We start from the raw sequence: 22887 nt of genomic DNA on the forward strand, positions 1-22887 counted from the left end.
GAATAATTTAGAATTCTGGGAAGGCTAGATGGTTATAGTATGTGAAAGAGGAGGACTTTCAACTGACTCGTCTGTAAGGTAATAGATTCTAAGATGGTTTTATGTCTGTTTGGATTCATACTTTGATTTGCCACTTTTTATAGGAAGGTATGGTACGATGTGATACAGCAGTTGGAACACCTGACTATATTTCTCCTGAAGTATTAAAATCCCAAGGTGGTGATGGCTATTATGGACGAGAATGTGATTGGTGGTCTGTTGGGGTATTTTTATATGAAATGCTTGTAGGTGAGTAAAACAGAATTTAATATATTTATAGTATAGTTGATTCTAAAAACTCATCATCACACTTGTTACCTTTAGCTTTTATTTTGCTAGTCTCTTTATTTTGGTTTATGTGGAACAAAAAGCTGCTATAGTCAATCATTTAGCTGTTTTCCTGATGTATTCAATTTTTTTGGTATAAAATATGCATGTCTTTTATCTTTAAATCTTGTCTTGCATATAAATTTGTTTTTTAAACTTGATTTTGATGGTTTAAATGTAAAAAATTTTGTTTTATTTCCCCTTATTATTTTTTCAGGTGATACACCATTTTATGCTGATTCATTGGTTGGGACATACAGCAAAATTATGAATCATAAGAATTCTCTTACCTTCCCTGATGATAATGATATATCAAAGGAAGCAAAAAATCTTATTTGTGCCTTCCTTACAGACAGGTAAAATATCTTATAAGCATACAAAATATTTTTTAAAAGAATGGTAAAGAGATTTTTCACTCTTCATTTTATCCATATTGAGGACCTGTATTTTAGCTATTAGGTACTTATAATATCAAACATTTTAAATTCATGATTCCAATAAGTTTAATCTAAAATAGAGGGTATGTGGTAGGGAGAGAGGGGACTTTATCCTAGTATTTGAATCTTATTTTTGTAGCTACAACTCTTGGTACCCTTTATTAACCATTAAACCTCTCTCCTCTTGTTGATTAAAGCCATAATCATAAATACATAGAATTTTAGCTGTAAAAAAGAACGTTGAAGATCATGGATTCCATTGATCTCAAATTTACATTGCAAATTGTATTCAATTATATCAATTTTTGATTCTCTTTACAAAGTCAAAAGAACTGCATAGAATTCCCCTGATTCACCTGGGTCACATAACTAGCTAGGAACAGAACTTGATGAGTATTACCTAGGCAAAGGTAAATTTAACTCAATCTAAAATCTTCTTCCTTATTGGATTTGGTTTGTAGTAACATAAAGACCTAATTCCTTTCCCTATTCTGCAATAGAAACAGTGGCCATGGGAAACCATTGTGTTTTTTGACCAAAAAAATCCTTATTTACCATGCTAATAAGTCTTCTCTAAATTACCAAACTTTCCTAACACTGCTATAATTCCATAGACTGAGACTATTTATGTAAAGCTACTACTGCATGCATATTTTCAAAAGCTAAGAGCTTAGAAGAAGATGTTTTTAAAGCTGTTGAAAGGCTTAATATTTAGACTTAACCTTTCAAGTTCCAGATTTCAGTCTTGAGTCTTTGTCCTTTTTTTAACAGGGAAATGACTTTATTTAGGTTATAATTGCAGCTTTTTGCTTGCATCTTCCAACAACATGGAAGAAAAATTTAAGAAATGGATAGCTTTGTATACCTAGAGGGGGATGGAGATAATGAAGATGGTAAGATGGCAAGCAGCCAGATAAGAGGAGTAAATGTTTCCCACTTCTTTTCCAGTTCAGTAAAAGGCAAGCTAGCTTAGAGGAACTTCCAATAGTGCAACTGATTATTTTAAAGCAGAGGAAGCATTTTATGGAAATAATTTGAGGGTGGGGGAAATAGCAGACCTTATCTAGTTCAGTCTTTACCTTAAAGGGAATCCCATCTTGACCATTGCACAAGCAGCTGTTCAGCTTTTATTTGATGACACTCCAGATCAGGAGTTCCATTTTGGAAAGACATAAGGGATAGAGAAAAGAGATTTAGGAGTCATCTACATTAGAACTGATTATTGGAATAAAAGTTTGTAAGGTAGTGATATTGAAGAGGAATTGATGAGTTTACAAAGATAAAGAATAGGCTCCAGAGAAGAGCATTTGCTACATTCAGGATTGGGAGTAACACCTGCATAATGACCCTGCAAAAGAAACTAAGTCGTAATGGTCAAGGAGGTAGCAGGAGAGGCAAGGTCTTGAGGGAGGAGTGTTCAACAGGAATTGTCAACAGTATGAAAAGCAGCACAAAATTCAAGGTGGATAAGGATTGAGAACAATTAATTTAGCTATTTGGAGAGAGCCACTTCAGTTGAATAATAAGAGGAAGAAGTTACACTTTGTGGGGTTGACCAGTAAATGGAATGCAAGCCAATGTGAATGGTTTTTCCTTAGAAATTAACTTTTGAAAAGATGAAGAAATATGGGATAATTACTTTTAAAATGATGGAGGGAATAGAAGGGTCAAATGAGATGTGTAATGTGTTTTTTTCTTTTGGTGATTTTTTTAAGAACAGGGGCAATGTGGACATGTTTGTAGGCAGTAGAAAAGGACTAGTGGATAAGGAGAGATGACAGATGAGTGGGGAAAAAATAATCAAGGAGGCATAGATGCAATCAGAGGCCCAAGTAGAGGAGTCGGTCTTAGAAAGAAGATCCAAGCCTTAGAAGAAAGAGGAGAGAATGTGAGATATAGATATTTTGATGTTTAGAATAGTCAAAAAAAAAGAGGGAATTCATAATGAATAGTTTTTTTTTCTCGGAATAAAGTACAAGCAGGGTGGCTAGGTGACACAGTAGATAGAGTACTGGCCCTGGAGTCAGGAGTACCTGAATTCAAATCTGGCCTCAGACATTTAATAATTACCTAGCCGTGTGGCCTTGGGCAAGCCACTTAACCCCATTTGCCTCCCCAAAAAACTAAAAAAAATAAGAAGAATAGAGTACAGAGTAAGCGCTATTGAGCTATGAGAGGAGGAAGGAAGTATATGATAGAGTCAGGTGATAGTAGCCTGTTTGGGCCTGACTTTTTCATGTAATTAACATTGTGTGGTCCCACAGACCACCAGAGGTTTTTTGTTTGTTTTTTTTTCCCCTAAAGGTTTTCATACAGAATTAGGATCTTTATTTTAAAACATTAAAAGACTGGTAATTGCAACAGACAACTTTATTGTATGCAGCACTAATTGCTGTTTTGTCCCAGGAATTTGGGAATATTCAAGATTTTAGAAAGCATCAACTGCATTTCAGTATATTTGCTGCTCTGTTCTCAGTTGATATCAATATAACACCTGAAAACTTGCAAATAAAATGTTTGGCATTACAGTCAGATAAACAACTTAAAGAAAAATTTGTTCAGGTGTCTTATAAAAATTCAATAAAGTTGTACCTGCTAAAGAAAAATGTATGGTATTTCATAAACATGCCCTGTTCATGACGTCTCTTTTGGGGATTATGTATATTTGCAAACAACTTTTTATCCACATGAAGCCTACAAAAAGTAAAAATTGAAAAGAATATGCAGTATCTGTCAAACCAGATATAAATGCATTGGTATTGAAAAAATAGACTCGGGGCAGCTAGGTGGCGTAGTGGATAAAGCACCAGCCTTGGAGTCAGGAGTACCTGGGTTCAAATGCGGTCTCAGACACTTAATAATTACCTAGCTTTGCGGCCTTGAGCAAGCCACTTAACCCGCAAAAAACTAAAAAAAAAATAGACTCAAGGCAGCTAGGTGGTCCTGTGGATAGAGCACCAGCCCTGGAGTCAGGAGTACCTGAGTTCAAATCCAGCCTCAGACACTTAATAATTACCTAGCTGTGTGGCCTTGCGTAAACCACTTAACCCCATTTGCCTTGCAAAAATCTAAAAAAAGAAAAAAAGAAAAAGCAGACTCAGTGTTCACATTTAAAATAGCATGTTCTTATTTTTTTTTGTTTAAAAAGTATTTTATTAGTATACTTATTTTTTGTTATATTTTTATTATATATTACATTTTGTTATTATACTTATTGGTAATATAGGTTACATTATAGTCATAAATAAATATTAAAATCTAAGTGTAACCCCTGATAAGTTTATTTGGATGATGTGACCCAGAAGAGCTAAAAAATTGGACATCCATGATTTAGAAGGAATAAGGCAGAAGGACAGATAATAGCTTGTGGTTTGCCTCTTTTTTCTGTCTTCTTATCTTGTTAATTTCTAGTTCATTGTTCATTAGAGAACAGATAGTATAGTGTGGAAGGGCTTGGGTAAGAGTACTCCCTTAAAAGAAGGAACTTCGAGCTATGATTTTTAGAGCTTATTCTTGAGAAGACTCTATGACTTTAAGACTTTAAGACTCCCTTTCCTATATGCAAAGAAATTAGTCAATATGACAGTCAACATAACATCTGGTAAAAAATAAATATAACAATGCCAAAGATGATTTTAAAAAATGGAGATTTTGGAGTGACTCTTGATGTGATTATGGATTGATTCAATCCAGTTATTCTGAAAATCAGTTTAGAAAATAACCTGAACTGTTAGATCCTTTTGATGATAATCACTGTACCAAAAGGAGCCCAAATTCAGAAACAATAATCCAACACCTACCAAATATTGTTAGAAGTGGGGAGGGTAAACCATGGAACATCTTCCTAATAGCTACTCTGTCTTACACAAGACAGTCTCTCCCAAGTTATTAGAACTTGTCCTGTTTAATAGACATTTCTTGCATAAATCAAAGAGCTCTTGAAATTTAAAATATTGTTCCCATCTCCTGAAAAAATTGGAGTTTTAATAATTTAAAAATTGGAAAAATTTTTATATTTAAGTTCAGATGGACTTATATACTACTTTTTAAAAAGTTTTTACAAGGCAATGAGGTTAAGTGATTTGTCCAAGATCACACTTAGAAAATAAAGTGTCTGAGACCGGATTTGAACTCAGGTTCTCCTGACTTAAGGGTCGGTGCACTCTCCACTCCCTTGCATTATATGATTGCATTATATGCATTATAATGCAGAAATTTTTTCCAGGGAGACTGATAGTGGTCTGATAGTTAGAAAGTTAACATACTTCCCTAAAGAATCTAATTTAGATAATTTTACTGAACAGAGTATTGACCCTTTCCTTTGTATCTAATTGTGATTAATCTGTCTTTTATAGAAAAGCAGATTAAATTTCCTATTATTTGTGGGATTATAATTGAACTTCAGCTTTTCACATTTTTTTGCTTTTGTGTGACAGTAGACTGTTTAGTATCACTGCTTCTCTTTTTTGATGAACATTGTCCTGTTTAATTAGAAAGGTACAGAGGGTCAAGAGGCAGCAATTTACAGTAAAAAGAGTATGGAACTGGAAAGACAAGATGGTGAATTCAAGCCTTGACTTTCCCATTTAACTAACTATTTCTTGGACACCTCACCCTCTGAGCCTCAGTTTCCTCATTTCTGAATTATATCAAAAATTATTTTCCCTAAATAAGCATTTTATTTTCAAAGTGCTATCTATAAATGAGAATTATGACTTTGATGATTTTGTTGTCCCTTTATTGTGAATTTTCTTCAAATATAGATCCCAAACATTCTACTTATGAATAATTATTATTTTATAAAAATAACACTCATACATCAGCTAGTAGAAGAAAACAAGACCATTATTTGAATAAAATCAAAATTTCCTACTGCTTAAAAAACAAGAACTCAAAAGTCAGTCCGTAAGCATGTATTATTTTGTATCTAGGATAATAATGGAATGTAAAAAAAAGTTTTATAACTTTCTTGTAAAAGTGAAATTGTTTTATTTTGGAACAAAAAAAGATACTCAATTTGTGAGTTATAATTGGTAATTTAAAAAACTATTAAATATTAACAATTTTATTAAAATTTCTCCTTACATTCCTTTCTTTTTTTTTTAAAGATTTTATTTATTTTGAGTTTTACAGTTTTTCCCCTAACTTACTTCCCTCCGTCCACCCTCCACAAAAGGCAATTTGCCAGTCTTTACATTGTTTCCATGGTATACACTGATCCAAATTGAATGTGATAAAAAGAGAAATCAGATCCTTAAGGAAGAAACATAAAGTATAAGAGATAAGATCAGACATAAGATATCAGTTTGTTTTTCTAAATTAAAGATAATAGTCCTTGGTCTTTGTTCAAACTCCACAGTTCTTTCTCTGGATACATATGGTATTCTCCATTGCAGGCAGCCCCAAATTGTCCCTGATTGTTACACTGATGGAATGTGTGAGTCCATCAAGGTTGATCATCCACCACCACCCCCCCATTGCTGTTAGGGTATACAGTGTTTTTCTGGTTCTGTTCATCTCACTCAGCATCAGTTCATGCAAATCCCTCCAGGCTTCCCTGAATTCCCATCCCTCCTGGTTTCTAATAGAACAATAGTGTTCCATGACATACATATACCACACTTACATTCCTTTCTAATATCATTTTCCCTTTTTTCTCCACTTATCAACTGTGTTGTAGTATGATCAAAATGAATCATGCAAATAGCTTTTTCAAGTTTATATTAATCAGTATTTAGGATATTCTAACTTTAATACAATGTGCCTACTATGCAGGGGTTTTTTGTGAGAAACTTTTATAAATTATAAATTGTCATATAATTTTGAACTGTTTCAGTAAGAATGTCTCGTGTCATTAATTTTTTGAAACAGGGAAGTGAGATTAGGACGAAATGGTGTGGAAGAAATCAAACGACATCTCTTCTTCAAAAATGATCAGTGGGCTTGGGAAACTCTTCGAGATAGTAAGTTGTTATCATACCCTATACACACACAGATAATTCTTTATTCAAAAAAATTACCTTCAGATAACAGGTCCATTTTTGTGTCTGCTTGAAAATAAATAATCCAAATGTTATGTACATTAACACTGTTTCACATTTTGGTAGGGATTATTAAAAGTAGGAAAATGTGCCCTACTCCAATATCAGGGTGGCAACAATTGAGGCACAAAACTGCATCTGCTGCTGTTATTAAAAGATGTTCATAAGTCATGTGTTTATATATTGCCTATATATCCTAGACAATTAAAAAAACATACTTTTTTTTACATTTATACTTCTTATTTTTTGTGATAAAAATATGATAAAGCTAGACTGCTGCCTTTTCATTGATGTAGGAAATTCCTGGGAGAGGAGAATACCTCTCTAAATGAAAGTTCTGTGATTTCTCTAGGGTCTTACAGCCACTATATGTCAGGTAGGATTTGAACCCAGGTCTTTAAAGTGTAACTGTTGAGAAGACTAGAAGGTCTCTTTTTAGAGTAAATTAATAATACTTTGGCAAGCAGTAGGTATAGGGAGATTTGGTTTTGTGAGAATTTCCTATTTAGGAAATGTTAAGAGCAGATTGATTTTGCTGTTATTCACCCTATTTTCTACCCCTGGGGGGGGGGAGTATTTTTTGGATGTTACAGCAGAAATAAATACAATAAATAAAGCAATGTATTGTAAAGGAAGGGAGCTGGTGAATAGCTAAATTGATTCAGTGCTGATTTGAGCTTTGCAGAATTCTCTGTAAAGCAGCTGGACAGTCGGAAGTATAAACACAGTGGTTAATGGAGAGATAAGTACAATGTGAAATCAGTATGCCCCCCCCCCAAAAGATGTACCCAGTTGTGAAGGAGGTTTCCTGTATGTGATTAATAGTTGATATTAACAGAAGTGGCCAATGCTTTCTGATGAAGTTCAACTGGACTCTGACCCAAACTTTTAGCTACGTAGAGGCTGAGTAGGTTTAATGAGCAATCATAAAAAATTTGGGAAGAAAGGAAAAGTTTGAATTTTGATTAAAGTCTAAGTTGTTTTGTTATATCATTTTGTACAATAGTTGTAGTCTTAAAAATATTAAAGCAAGCTTATTTAATTATTATTTTTGGTGTACTAAATGATCCTAAGTATTTAAAAGACTACTAGGCTGGGTATTTTTTGTGATGTCAATAAACATTTCCTAATTTATCTAAGCTTTTTATAAATACTTTTAATCTGTGAAGTTTGCTCAAAAAGTAGCCCTCTCTGGCAATTATATTTTGCCTTTTAATGAATATTTGTTAATTTTTACTTAGCCCTTTAGTCTTTGCTCTGTGATTGAGGGATAAAAAGAATTGATTCTTATTTTCTTTCTCATTTTTATTCTCTTCTCCTTTCATTTTGCTCAATACCAAGAGTTGTTTCATTCTGCTTTGATGACCTCTTCCATTCATGATGGCTTTGGTTATAATGTGGTCTTCTGAATTTTTCAGAGTTGCATTGTGATAGTTTTTACCATTCCCAACTCTTATCACTTAGTGAAAGCTACAAGTGAAGCATTATGGCCAGGATAGCTCTTATACTTTTTTGTTTCAACTAGAGCCCATCTGCACCAGAGCAGATTAGGAAAAGTGATAATGCATCTGCTATCAAATCTTCAAAACTGTTTTATAGAAATCTTCAGTAAAAACTGTCAACATTAAACAGATTGAATTTTGGACCTTACTCTGAAAAAGAATTTGGGGCTTAGGAGATTTAAAAAAAATTAGAATTTATGATTAAATCATATGTTACTAAAATCTGAATTTATTAAGAGAATCCACTAAAGATGAGGGAGTAATGACAAAATACATTTATCCTGGGTTCTTATATCACTTGTATAGGTCAACCATTGCATTAAAAAGATTACTTCCATATGTTAAGGATCTGTGATTTCTTGATGTGATTGCTACCTGCTTTAGTACAAATAAATTAACCTCTGTTCCTACCAGCATGATTTCTGTAACTAGAAAAGAAATTTGACCCAGTGACCAATTTTCTGATGATTAGGTGGTCTTTCTGATAGGTGGCTTAGAAGCAGTATTTTTAGATCCACATTGGAAAATGTTCCATTTGAAGAGGACAGTCAAAAAAAAAAGTAGCTCCATTTGCATATCAAGACAAGATACTAATGTTACTTTAGTGGTAATTTCATGGGGTTCTGTATTATTTTAGTTTTTCTGCCTCATCATTTTCTACCCCAAAGTGATTTTCCCCTTCATATAATCTCAGAGTGTTTTGTGCTTTTCCTGTATACTATTCGCATCTGAATTTGTACTTATTTCTCTCTATTATCAACTATCCTATATGGGGGATACAAACTCCTAACAGTACATTGAACATAAAAAATATTTAATACATGTTTGAATGATGAATAAATAGATGCTAAAATAAATTTTTAAAATGTATGCATTTTGAATATATGCCATTAAATGATTTTGTTTTGCTTGAGCATGCTTATTTGTTTCAAGGGTTTTTTCCTCATTCTCTTTTTAATTGAAATGGATTTAACATAAAAGGGGCCATTTTAAAAAATTAAGAGAACAGAAGGAAGTTTAGAAGCAAGTGCAGACAAGCAAGACATTATGTGCTTTAAAAAGGTGATATAAAATGAAAATTCATGATTTTACGTATTTTCTTTTTAAAATTCTACTGTGTATATGGGAATTTGTAAGGGATTTTTTGATATTTTAAGTTCAAAATTAAAAACATTTTAAGTGGTAGGTCTATTATGTAGATACACTTATTTTTCACTTTTAGTTCCATATTTGCCTGTGAAGCTTTTTATGAAGAATGACTAAAGTCTAGAAAAATTTTGCAGCTTTGACAAAAACAATTAGAAATGAAGTCAACAAAAATGCCAAAACTTTTAAAATATGTGTATATGTGAAAGAGGAAGAAGCAAATAAGAGTGGAGGGAAATGCAGCTAGTAATATAGCAACTGTGGGAAAAATATTGAAGCAATTTCTCTGTTGGACTTATGATAGAGATAGAGCCATTGCAATCTGAACACAGACTAAAGTATGCTTTTTTTTCATTTTCACTATTCTTGAGGTTTCTCATCTTTTGGGGGAGGGGTCATGTTGACTCTCACAAGATTATTTTAATAATTTAAAATAAATATACTTTTAAAAAGAAAGGAAAAAGCAAAATATTAGTTCAAAAATAATTTTAATAAGTTAAATCAAAGAATTACTTTATTTACAATTTGTTATACTGTTTTTGTTGTTCAGTTTATTTCAGTTTTGTCTGATTCTTTTGTGACAGCATTTGGAGTTTTCTTGGCAAAGACACTGGAGTGATTTGTCATTTCCTTCTCTAACTCATTTTATAGATGAGGAAATAGGCAGACAGGGTTAAGTGATTTTGCCCAGAGCCCTACAACTAGTAAGTGTCCAAGGTTAAATTTGCACTCTGGTCCTTTTGTCTCCAAGCCTATCCCCTGCATTATAAGGAAATGTATCAACACCACATTTAAATATAGCCAACTCTTTTTAAGTATAGGTTAGTAGTAGACCAGGTCTGACCAGGCTGATTTGTTGGTTCAGGTTTGAACCTGGAACAAAATGAAATAATTCAACTTGTTAGAAAAAGCTAGCTTACTTAACAATAATCTAGGAAATTTACTTGGCCATAGTAAGGGAATGACTTTCAGAGCAAGGAAAGAAAGGATATTAGTCATGGATACGATTGATTGAGTTGAGCATAATTTCCAGTTATTAGTTATGCTGCTTATCTGCCTATTTTGAAGCCTTAGAGACAGCTAGATTGCCTGGTAGGTTTGTTTTACTTGAATTTACTTAAAATTACGGGAAGCTGTGTTAAAGGCTTGAACCTTAATCCACTGATTAAATTAGCCAGTTAACTCTTGAATATAGTTTCACTGTCTTTTTTCCCTTTTTTTTAAATTGTTTTTTGAATTTTGCAATTTCCCCCCCCCCCCGGCAGTCTGATAGTCTTTACATTGTTTCCATCCTATACATTGATCAAAATTGAATGTATTGAGATAGAAATCATATCCTTAAGGAAAAAAATAAAAGAAATAGCAAAATTACATAAGGTAACTTTTAAAAATAAAAATAAGATAAAGAAATAATAAAAATTTAAAGAAATAATCTTTGGTCTTTGTTTAAATTCCACAATTCTTTCTTTGGATACAGATGATATACTGTTATCACGGATACCCTAAAATTGTCCCTGATTGTTGCACTGATGAAATGAGCAAGACCATTAAAACTGATCTTTAGCCCCATGTTGCTATTAGGGTGTACAATATTCTTCTGATTCTGTTCTTCTCACTCAGCATCAGTTCATGCAAATCCTTTCAGGCTTCTCTGAATTCCTATCCCTCCTGGTTTCTAATAGAACAGTAGTGTTCCATCACATACATTTAACACAATTTATTCAGCCATTCCCCAATTGATGAACATTCACTCAGTTTCTAATTCTTTACCACCACAAACAGGGCTGCTATGAATATTTTTGTACAAGTGATGTTTTTACCTTTTTTTCATGATCTCTTCAGAGTATAGACCCAGTAGTGGTATTGCTGGATCAAAGGGTATGCATATTTTTTGTTGCCCTTTGGGTAATTCCAAATTGCTCTCCAGAAAGGTTGGATGAGCTCACAGCAACACCAACAATGTATTAGTGTCCCAGATTTCCCACATCTCTCCCAACATTGATCATTGTCTTTTCTGGTCATATTGGCCAGTCTAAAGAATGTGAGGTAGTACCTCAGAGATGCTATAATTTGCATTTTGCTAATCAGTAATAATTTAGGATTTCCTCATCTGTAAATTGCCTCTGCATATCCTTTGACTATTTGTCAATTGGGGAATGGCTTGTTTGTTTGTGTTTTTTTTTTTTATAAATTTGACTCAGTTCTCTATATAGTTTCACTGTCTTTTAAGGAAAAGAACTAACCCATCCCACAGTGTTGGGGAACTCTGATATATTTCATTGCTACCGCACAGGAAATCCATTTATTTTTTAGAAAGCTATTTTTTTTTACTTTAGTTTTAAAGAGTATCAAACATTTTATGTATTATAGAACCACAAGATTTCCCAAATCAAAATAAGGTTTCTGGATGTTTAATTTGAATTAAACTTGAGTAATTCAAAAACACTGATTTTAAAAATCATGACGAAAGCCATTTAATCTGTATGAAGAAGAGTACATACTAAAAAATCATGAGTATTCACACAATTAAGACTAAAGTGCTTTGCACAGTTGATTCTGAATGCTGTTTTCAATCTAAATGATTATTAAAAATAAAATATTTATAATGACAATCACTACAATGAGTATTTTGAACAAAAAACTATTATAACCACAGCCTAGCAGGCGGGTGATATTATTGGTATGTTACTGATTTGGTTATAGTTAATTCTCTAATAAAAACCTTCTCTGTGATAACTTGTATAATTGTTATTCATAACTTGATTATATGCTCAATGTGATACTAGAGGTATTGTAGAGAGGAAAAGCATCATTTTTTTTCAAATCAGCACAGGATGACTATAGGGACTGGATCCAATTTTATTCTATCTCTAATTTCTATATATTGAAAATGTAATTCTGGCTTTTTGATTAATTATTTTAGATTTGTCTCATGAGACTTGGACAACCTCAGGTTACTTAGGAAAAAAAGAGAAACTCTCAATAGTTTGAATTGATTTCATTTTTCATTTGTGATGGACATTTATTTTACTTTTCAGTCAGATAACCAGTTTTCTTTTATCCTTAGCTGTTGCACCTGTTGTACCTGATCTCAGTAGTGACATTGATACTAGTAATTTTGATGATTTAGAAGAAGACAAGGGAGATGAAGAAACATTCCCTATTCCAAAAGCTTTTGTTGGCAATCAACTACCTTTTGTAGGATTTACATATTATAGCAATCGTAGGTAAGTATTCTTAAAAGTGTTTTTATTAGCAACAGTAGGCATAGCAAAATCATTATTTAATCATTTTAATAATACTTTTAGATCATTAAAGTCATTTTAGTAACTTTAAATTCAACTACCTTTTCAAGAAAAATTGAAGGATTTTCTTTTTAATTTCTATCATATTATTCCGTAGTTAGTGAAAATCTCATTGCCTCTCAGAAATTCTTTTATGAGTTACCTAGTATATATATTTTCCCTCAAATTTAGACTTTTTAAATTTAGACATATATATATGTGTGTGTATGTATGTGTGTGTGTATGTATGTGTGTGTGTGTGTGTATATATATATATATATATATATATATATATATATATATATATACACAGACATTATGTATTATAGTAAAATTCAAAGATAAATGGTTAATTTTAACATCTAAAGAATCTGGGTGGGGTGGCTAGATGGCTCAGTTGAATAAAGCACTGACCCTGGAGTCAGGAGTACCTGAGTTCAAATCTGGCCTCAGACACTTAATAATACTTATTTGTGTGGCCTTGGGCAAGTCACTTAACCCCATTGCCTTGCAAAACCCTAAAAATAAAAAAGAATCTGGGTAAAAATTAAATCTTAGAATAGCAGAAACCTGAAGTTTTCTTTAATCATTAAATTTAGTGCCATCAAAGAATCATAGTATTAGCATTTAGGAATACTTTTTTAACTCTAGATAAAGAGCAAGCCATATTGATTCTATTAGAATGTATCATTGACTTACTTGCTTCACTGTTCTAATGCCTGCTATTATTAGCCTATTAATATTAAGCAAACCTAAACTTTGGTTAATTAAATATTTGAAATTTAAAGCAATTAGTTAACACTTAATGGTTGTTTCAAAACACAGGATGACAGCTACTATAACTGCTGAAGTAGCAGCAGAATGTATTAAACAAGAAGAAATGTAAAATGTATTGCTCCTACTATTCCTTTATTTAAGGTGTTTAGTCTTTCTTACTCATACATAACATTATAAAATACCCAAGAATGTGCCTAGAAAGTGAGGTGTTCTAATGGAAGTAGCACTGAACTGGGTAGTCAGAAGGTCTGGGTTATGATCTTTGCTGACTCTGATGTGGAGCTAAATCATTTTTCCTCCCTAGGCCTCAGTTTTCTCATGTAAAATGAAGTTGGTTGGTCTAAATAGACTTTAAAGTCCTTTGCAGCTCTCACATTCTATGAATGAAAAATTGAAAAAGTTTAGGCCTTCTGAGAAATAAATAAGTAAGTAGTATAATAAAAAATTGCACTGAATTAGATGACTTTTACTGAAACTTGCTCATTTTAAATACTATTTTCATTTTTGACTTGCATCTTTTTATAAAAGATGCCAAATTTTCTTCATCTTCCTCTGAAAGATGAGAAAACAATCTGCTACTGCTTTTTATCTAATAATGAAATCCACAAGATTAATTAATATGGATTTTTTGTTACAATATCAAATAAATGACTAAACCTCATTTTGCTAGGCTGTAAGAAAAATATTCTGCTTTTGGTGAATTTACCATTGGTATTAGGAAGTAGCTATGTTCCAAAATCAAGTAGTCCTTTATCTCTTTGCAAGTATCCTACTCAATTCTCACCAATCCCCTGCCTTCAAAGGGGCTTCCTTTAACTTACCTTTCAATTTTACAGGAGCTACTATAACATGAACAACAGTGGACTGAGGGTCTCATTTTCAAAAAAGATGGAAAGCAGGGCAAATTTTGCAGTGATCTATATAGCTTATACAATGTTTTATATTTCCACCTCAGCCAAGTGGCTATTTTCTTTGCTTAAATTAAAAACTAGCCTCATTGAAGAGAAGGTAAAGAACTCAAATGCTTTTCCATTTTCCAGATTATCAGAAGCAATACAGTGTTCTTAAAATTGTAGAAATGTTTCAAACAAGAAGGAAAGAGTGTGGCCATCCAAACAAAAATCCTGACCTGTGTAAGAATAGAAAGAGAACGAAAACCAAAGCTAGTAACAGATAGAAGATTCTTATTGAGGAGAGGAAATGACCCATTTGCTTTGTTGTCAATTTGAGGTCCTTAATGTAGTTCCAGGCATCTATGTTTTGGCCTATATCCGTGATTTATATAAGAGTATAGATAACATACTTGCTGATGACAGAATCACATCACATCACATAGCATTCATACCTCTATACATATACTGAAGTTTTGAATCAGTTTTAATAAGATGAAATCAAATACATTTGACCTTCAGATTTCAATTTCACAATTAAAAGATTAGGAAAATATGTCCACAGAGAAGGTCCCAGATAACACTGGTAGAGAGTTTCCTGCAACAATATAAAATATCCCTGGTATATAAAAATCTTTACAAAAATATACATATAATGACTGAGAGCACTGTCTTTATTTATATTGTATTGAGCAAAATTGAAGATGTTCCCTAAGTAAAGTCTGCCTGTATTGTTCTATCCTATTAGTACCATAAAGTTGTTGTTTTTTTAACCTCCTTTTCTCTGAAGTGAAATAGAAACTTGTAAAAGCCAGAGGACACACTAATAGAGTTGAAAAAACTTATGCTGCCAAATCCTAGCTGGGTCTTCACAGTGAAAACTGAATAGCACTCAGGCAGAAAGATGTTTTTCACTTCTCTTTATTTTATGAAATTTCTAGCTATTCTGGTCTCCTTCAGAAAAATCCACTAAATGCACAAAACACAGGGAGGAAAAAAAGCCTTTTGGAAAAGGGAGAAGAAGGAAATTTAGTGCTTGTAACTTCTTTGCATTTTCCTTACTGTATTTAAAACTTTCCTCCATTTGTTAATTCAGTAATTCACTTACAGAATATTAGATTTAGAGGAGACTGTGCTTAGAAGACATCTAATAAACATCCCATTGTATGTTGGATCCTGTCTGAATGATCCCTGATAGATTCTGCTTCAGTATATCCGTTGTCCATCTCTCAAAGCAACTCCATTCCTTTTATGTATATCTCTTGAAGTGATCTCGCTTTATGCCAGTATTTTAGGGTTTAAAGGGCTTTGACCTCTACTTCATAGTTGCAGATTCTCCCTGAAATTTTGTTGTATTAATTTTTTCTATTCTGACAGGGTTGAGGTTAATGAAAATATTTAAAGTTCATGCCCCCTCTCACCTCCAAAGTTACAAGAATAAATAATATTTGAAAATTTTGGTTTAGTCCTAAGAAGTTCAATAGAGAGTAGTGGAAGTGCTTATATTACTGAATGATAATAGATTAATAAAGCATTTATTCAAGAGTTACTCTGTGCCTACCACTGTGCTAAGTTCTGGCAATTAAAAATCCAAGCATATGAGAGTCCCTGCTCTCAGTGGGCTTATATTTCAAGAGGAAGACAGCACATAAAGGGGAGTTAGAACCTGGAAGCAACACATAGTGGCATGATGAGAATTGGTATGAAAACTTATTTATAGGTAAGATCAAGGTAAAAGTCCACCAGTCAGAGCTGGGAGAATCTGAGATGGTGTTGAAATTGGTCTGGAAGAGAAAGATTAAAAGTGATAGCAAGTGGGCAGCTAGGTGGTGCAGTGGATAGAACACTGGCCCTGGAGTCAGGACCTGAATTCAAATTCAGACTCAGACACTTAATTACCTATCTGTGTGACCTTAGGCAAGTCACTTAACCACATTATCTTACAAAAACCAAAAAAAAATTGGTAACTAGCAACATGGTGAGGAGATGATCGGGAAATGAGGAAAAGTCATCAATATCTTAATCCCTATGATAGTGATTTCAAATAAGACTTTAACTTTGGGAACTACAATATATAGATGTTATGTTGCGTTTTAATTTTTTATTTCTTCCATTTTTTAATGATTCCTTTTGCACAGTACTGAATATGTGGTAAATTCAATTCTTGATCATTGCTATTGAGTTTTAAAATAACCTTTAAAAACCTTTCTTCTGCTGATATTTCCTAGATATTTATCTGTATCTTCAGCAAATCCTAATGATAATAGAACCACCTCAAATGTGGATAAAAGCTTGGTATGTATTTTCCTTATGATGATTATTAATTGACTTTGGTTTGGGATGAAAGTGGGAAGTACTATTTATTTTGTTAAAACTTGATTGATGGAGCGGCTAGGTGGTGCAGTGGATAGAGCACTGGCCTTGGAGTCAGGAGTACCGAGGTTCAAATCTGGCCTCAGACACTTAATAATAATTACCTAGCTGTGTGGCATTGGGCAAGCCACTTAACCCCATTTGCCTTACAAAAACCTAAAAGAAAACAAAAAAAAAACTTGATTGAATGTGAATAAAGTTACTATTTTGTGGTTAGGTAATTATTCAGTAAACATACTATGGAACTTCTTTGAAAGGCATCCTTTTAAATCCAGGAGTTTAGAATCTGACAAGTCTAGTTTATTTACTTTGTCTATTGAAACAAATACTACCTTAGAAAGGTAATGCTGGAGAAAGTAGTTCTTTCTAATGGGTACCTTAGACAGTATGGAATAGCAAAAAAAAAAAAAAACAAAACAAGGAACCAGCATGTTAGTATGTCTGAGTGCAAATAGGTAGTTCAGTTCATCAAAATCCTTGTCAATAAAATTGTGTATTAACTGATAAGAAACAACATGTTTTTTCTCAGTTATGTTTAACTATGTTATTCTTCCTTTTCCCTGATATTTTTTATCCAAATATGAATTAAAGAATTTGGCAGGGGAGATGGAACAAAAGAAAGCCATATAAAAGGTTTAGATCTTGATTTACTGTCAACCCTAAATATAACATTATCATAGCATTTTGGGTGAGCAAACTGAGAGGTCCAGAGAGATTAAGTGACTTATACAAGGGTACTCAGATAATATTGACAGAATTGGAATTAGAACCTGTGTCTTTTTACTTCTAGTCTACAATTCTTTGTAGCTAACCATTTTTACTTCTACATATAATAATTATTATGATTGTTTTTATTCCAAGTTGGCAAAGGTTTTATTGTGGCAGAGTTTAAACAATCCTGAGTACCAGATTGCCAAAGTACCTAGTAGTTTTCAATGTAATCTCATCTAAAGCTAAGGAATAGTATTTTAAATGTTTTTATTCATACTTATTTTTACAATTCTTTCATTTCAAAATATATCCCTTCTCCTTCCCCTACCCAGTAAGCCATCTTTCCTAGCTAAGTATAAAGAAGGGGGGAAAAAAGTTGAGCAATGAGAGAGTTGTAAAAATAAATGCCAATAAAAACATTTAAAAATAAAGAGAATTGAAATTCAAACCAACAAATTTTCCAACTTTTCTGATACTACCAAAAATATCAGAAAAGTTGGAAAATTTGTTGGTTTGAATTTCATTTCTCTTTATCTCAATAACCTTCCAATAGAGCTATAAATAATAAAATCTAAAAAATAACATAAAAGAGACAGAAAAATCTACAATGGGATAATTAGCTTCTAAATAGTAGAGATTTACTTTTATTTTTTTTTACTTTTTACTCTTAGAATGCTGGGGTTTTTTTTGTAAAAAAATGAATGTTATGTCATTCTTTAAAAGCAGGAGAGTTTGCAGAACACAATCTATAAGCTGGAAGAACAACTGCATAATGAAATACAGTTAAAAGATGAAATGGAGCAGAAGTGCAGGTGAGACTAAAATTGAAAAATATAAGGGTCATTCAAAGTGTTTATAATTAATTTAAAGTTATTAAAAGAATATTTGAAAGTTACTAATGTGGAGTTAATGATAGATATTTTCTCTCAGAGATTTAAAATGCAGTTTTCTTTTCCTTAGCACAACTTTTTAAAAATGATCCACATGACATTTATTACAGTACTGCAGTTGAAAGTTCAGAATTGTTTGGCAGAGTAAAGGTGCAAATTCAGAAATATATTTTTGTAAAATGGACAATATCATTATAAGATTGAATTTAAATATATTTCTCATGCAGTTGTGTTATTGAAACATTCTTTGTTGTGATTTTCAGTATAATTAACATTGTTTTTTTCTAATGGCTTAATTCTAGTATAATAAAGGAAAGCATGCATACTTAAGAAAGATTTGAGGATGGGGGTGGGGGGGTAGCTATGTAGTAGGGGAGTCACAGATGACCTAAATTGTTACTTGATTGAAATAACCATAGATGAAAATGATATCCTTGTCATTGCAGAGTAAGATATTATTGGATAAACAAAAATATAAGGGAACTCTTCAAATCTCACTTTTGCCAGATTTATCTGAAGTTTATCATTGATTTTTTTCCCCCTTGCCTAATCATCCTTCAAAGTAGCAATAATCAATGAAATGGCCAAAAATGCAAATAGCAGAGAGATGTTGATGCTTAGTTTCCAAATAATCAAGAAGAAGTTGTATTTTTATTATTCCCAATTTTGTTTTATAGAACTTCAAACATAAAGCTAGACAAGATAATGAAAGAACTGGATGAAGAGGTAGGTTTTGGTTTCTGATATCAAAAATTTTTGAATATATAAAATAGCAATATTTAACTTAAAGCTTATCTACTGAAATACTAAATGGAAGGGTAGCTTATGGTAAATACTTAACCTTTTGATTCAGACACATTGTGAAATAGCTGGGTTTTAAAACCTGTACTGTGTAATTACACTATGGGTCACAGAATATGTTTATAACAAATAATTCAAAGTTTGAAACTATAGCATATTATTTTTAATTTTTAGTTGAGTAATAGGTAAACATGACTACAATTGAGAAAATTTAAAACTATACATGACTGGGAGTGAAAGAAAATTTAGAAATGAAAATAAAATTGAATAATCAAAAATTTTAAAGGAAAAGTTTAAACTCAGAAAGATGAATGTATTAGGAAGGGTTTAAACAATGATGAAGTGCATTCATCCTAACCTAACAGGAGAAAAAGAAACAATTATATACTCATAATCTTAATGTTCTGATGGTTCATAGATGGAATTAAAAATAGGAAAAACAAATATATTGGGGGGTAGTTTCATTCAATATAGCAAAAATTATATAAAATGGGAAGAAATTAGAAAGAAGGAAATAGAATTTACCAGTTCTCATAGTTGAGGTATGCATAAAAAACCAAAAATATGTGTAAGAAGGAGTAGCATCGGGGTGGCTAGGTGGCATAGTGGATAAAGCACTGGCCCTGGAGTCAGGAGTACCTGGGTTCAAAGCCGGTCTCAGACACTTAATAATTACCTAGCCGTGTGGCCTTGGGCAAGCCACTTAGCCCCATTTGCCTTACAAAAAAAAAAAAAAGGAGTAGCATGAGCTGGTATTGCATGGACATAAATTTTTTTCTGTTTCTTCCTGCTGGTGGTTTGTGGGAAATACCATTTTTTTTTTCTCAAATTTATTTTGTATCCTGCCACCTTGTTGAGGCTGTTTGCATTTTTTAATTAACTCAGGTTTCCTAAGTAAATCTATTTCATACTTTTTTGCCTACATTTAATCCCTCATAATTTTTACTGGTTCTTATTGTTGCTGTTCTATTGTTTTTATAGTTTGCATGGTATTAGACCATCCTTGTAGTGAATATAAGTTATTATGTAGTCTTTGATCTATTCCTATAACCTTTTTTTTTAATATATCATTTGAATTTTTGTATCTATGTAATTTGGGGAAATCGGTTTTTAGTTTTTTTTTTCTGTTTTGACTCTGATTGTGTTTGCATCATGCTTGGTTGAGATTTAATAGGCTCTCATCTTTTCTTATTTTTGTGATTTTTTTTTTTATGTGATTGTTTTTGATAGAATTTACTTGTAAATCCTTCTGGTCATCTTTTTTCTCTTTTTTGGAGAGTCCAGACAATGACTTTTTCATTTATTTTTTTATCCTGTTGCAGTTTGTGTTTTTTGTAAATATTCATTTATATTTCATTTAAATTTTATTTTTGTTCAATTGTTTTTCAGTTTTAGCTGACTCTTTATGACTTTATTTGGGATTTTCTTGGTAAACCCCATTTTCTTCTCCAACTCAATTTACAGAAGAAGACATTGAGGCAGACAGAATTCAGTGACACATAGCTAGTAAGTGTCTGAGGACAAGTTTGAACTTTGGCTTTTCCAACTCCAGATGTGGCACTCATTTAACTACTGAGCCACCCAGCTGCCCCTTCATTTAAATTACTGTTTTTTAATTGAAATAGTTGGCAAAAATAACTCCTAATAAATTCATTTACTGTGGCAACTAGATGGCATGGTGAATAGCACTGCCACTAGTCAGTTCAAATCCAGCATGAGACACTTGACACTATCTTTGTAACCTTAGGCAAGTCACTTAACTCTAATTCCCTTCCAACAAAAAACTTCATTTTATTGCTTTGTTAGAAAAAATATAGATGACCTAAAGGACAACGGAGAGATACATGTTTGACATGTATAACATCTTAACAGCAATTTTTAGTCACAGAAAAAAGTAGTAATAAAGGATGCCTCAGTAGATCAGTATGACTAGAAAAAGAGAGAAACTAGTCTTATAGTGAGAGCAAGGGATAACCAATAGGATAATTTGTATACTTCATTTGTATCCCTTACCGTGTTAGGAAATCTAGAAGAAGATTATCCCAACACAAAGGGTGAGACTTCCTATGAGAGTTTAATAATATGTGAAGACTTACAAAGATGATATCGTAGAACATCAAATCAAAATATTAAAAACATGTTTCTGGAATTCTTGAAACTATCCTGTGAGGTATATAATTCACATGTTACATTTTATAGATTGAGGGGACTGAGGCTCTGGATGGTTTGCCATATTTAAGTTAGTGTTTTTACCAATTTGAATCTGAAATTTAAATTGACCATTTCTTGCTGCCTCTCAATAAATAGTATATGGATGGTAATAGTGGTGAAAAGTATATGGTAGGGATGGTAGAGCAGGCTTGCAAAGGAGGAACAGAGTCAGAAGGAAAAAGAACCATGAAATTGATTATTAAAAACTTAATGTAAGCACAAGTTTTCTCAAATGGGAAAGGTTGAGGGTTTATGATTGTTTAGGTTCACTATGGACATATATTTAAAAGAATTGGATTGTAGATAAAAGTAATAATTGCAGGTTATGATAGGAATCGTTATTCATGGGGCAATCAGGCAACACAAAAACTCCAATCTTTTCAGCTAACCTACAATAAAATATCGTGATAGCGTGCCTTTAAGAAACATAACAAAAATAAACTGGATTTGCAGGTTCCGTCATTTCTGTCATGTCTAATTCTTTGTCACCCCATTGGGGGTTTTCTTGGCAGAGGTACAGGAGTACTTCTTCCACTCATTTTAAGATGAAAACCTGAAGCAAACAGGGTTAAGTGACTTGTCAGGAGTTTGAATTTGAACTCAAGTCTTCTTGATGAGACCTGGTACTTCATCCTCTGCACCACCTGGCTGCCTGTAGTGGATTTGCATAGTAGTCTTCCATCTGCTTACTTCCCTTTTAACATTTTTTCTTGTCTATTTTAGCTTCATTCCCACCACTAATTCTTTGTGTGTGTGTGTGTGTGTGTGTGTGTGTGTGTGTGTGTGTGTGTGTGTGTGTGTGTGTAATATATTGTACCTATATACCTTTAAGGTTTTTCTCCACATATCTGTTTACCTAACAAATGTTTTGAATTGAATGTGCCGTAGATATTTTATTTAGACTTAACTTGCCCAAATCTTACACTAACATCTTTCTGGTCACTGAAGTATGAAGTGCCAGGCATTCATCCTCACTCTTTTTTATTCTACATTTTACATCAGTTGCCAAATTTATTCATTCTACCTCTATAACATTCTCTCATTTCTTTCCTCTTCTATTCACATACATTCCAACTTTTCACCACTTCACTCTAGAATGAGTGGTTATGGGGAAGGGGAGGAGCTAACAATAATTACTAGATCTAGACTTTTAAGTATTGGGAGCTGTCTGGAAGGAAATTCCATCTTCCAGTTCAGATCATTGAATCTTAGAGTCTGAGACTTGCCTGTAGACACTGAGTGGTTCCCTTACTTGCCCAGGGTCACTTGTCTGAACAACTGATTTTAATTAGAGGTGAACCAAGTCTTCTTTATTACTTTAGGCTAGGTCTTCCCTCTGTTCACTACACCCTGCTGCCTTTACCCACTCTTAACCCTTTTTTATTTCATGAAAATCAGTGTTCTAATTATAAAAATATTTTTTATAATGCCAAATGAAAAGTTCTAATAGCTATCTTT

The 22887-nt window shown here is 32.6% G+C and overlaps 1 protein-coding gene across 2 annotated transcripts in view; it reads left to right on the plus strand.

Moving 5' to 3' along the window:
* The window catches only part of ROCK1 (Rho associated coiled-coil containing protein kinase 1), a 147437-nt gene that overhangs the window by 73907 nt on the left and 50643 nt on the right, over positions 1 to 22887 (plus strand). Inside the window, exons 7-13 of one of the 2 annotated variants that reach the window (XM_074208704.1) lie at positions 144 to 288; positions 584 to 722; positions 6675 to 6766; positions 12560 to 12719; positions 16672 to 16738; positions 18254 to 18339; positions 19095 to 19143. In XM_074208704.1, the coding sequence (XP_074064805.1) occupies positions 144 to 288; positions 584 to 722; positions 6675 to 6766; positions 12560 to 12719; positions 16672 to 16738; positions 18254 to 18339; positions 19095 to 19143 (738 nt within the window). Of the gene's footprint in view, positions 1 to 143; positions 289 to 583; positions 723 to 6674; positions 6767 to 12559; positions 12720 to 16671; positions 16739 to 18250; positions 18340 to 19094; positions 19144 to 22887 lie in introns of both variants that reach the window. The other variant, XM_074208703.1, reaches the window with a different exon arrangement.

The sequence above is a fragment of the Macrotis lagotis genome, chromosome X (genome assembly GCF_037893015.1).
Source record: "Macrotis lagotis isolate mMagLag1 chromosome X, bilby.v1.9.chrom.fasta, whole genome shotgun sequence".
Taxonomy (NCBI): Eukaryota; Metazoa; Chordata; class Mammalia; order Peramelemorphia; family Peramelidae; genus Macrotis; species Macrotis lagotis.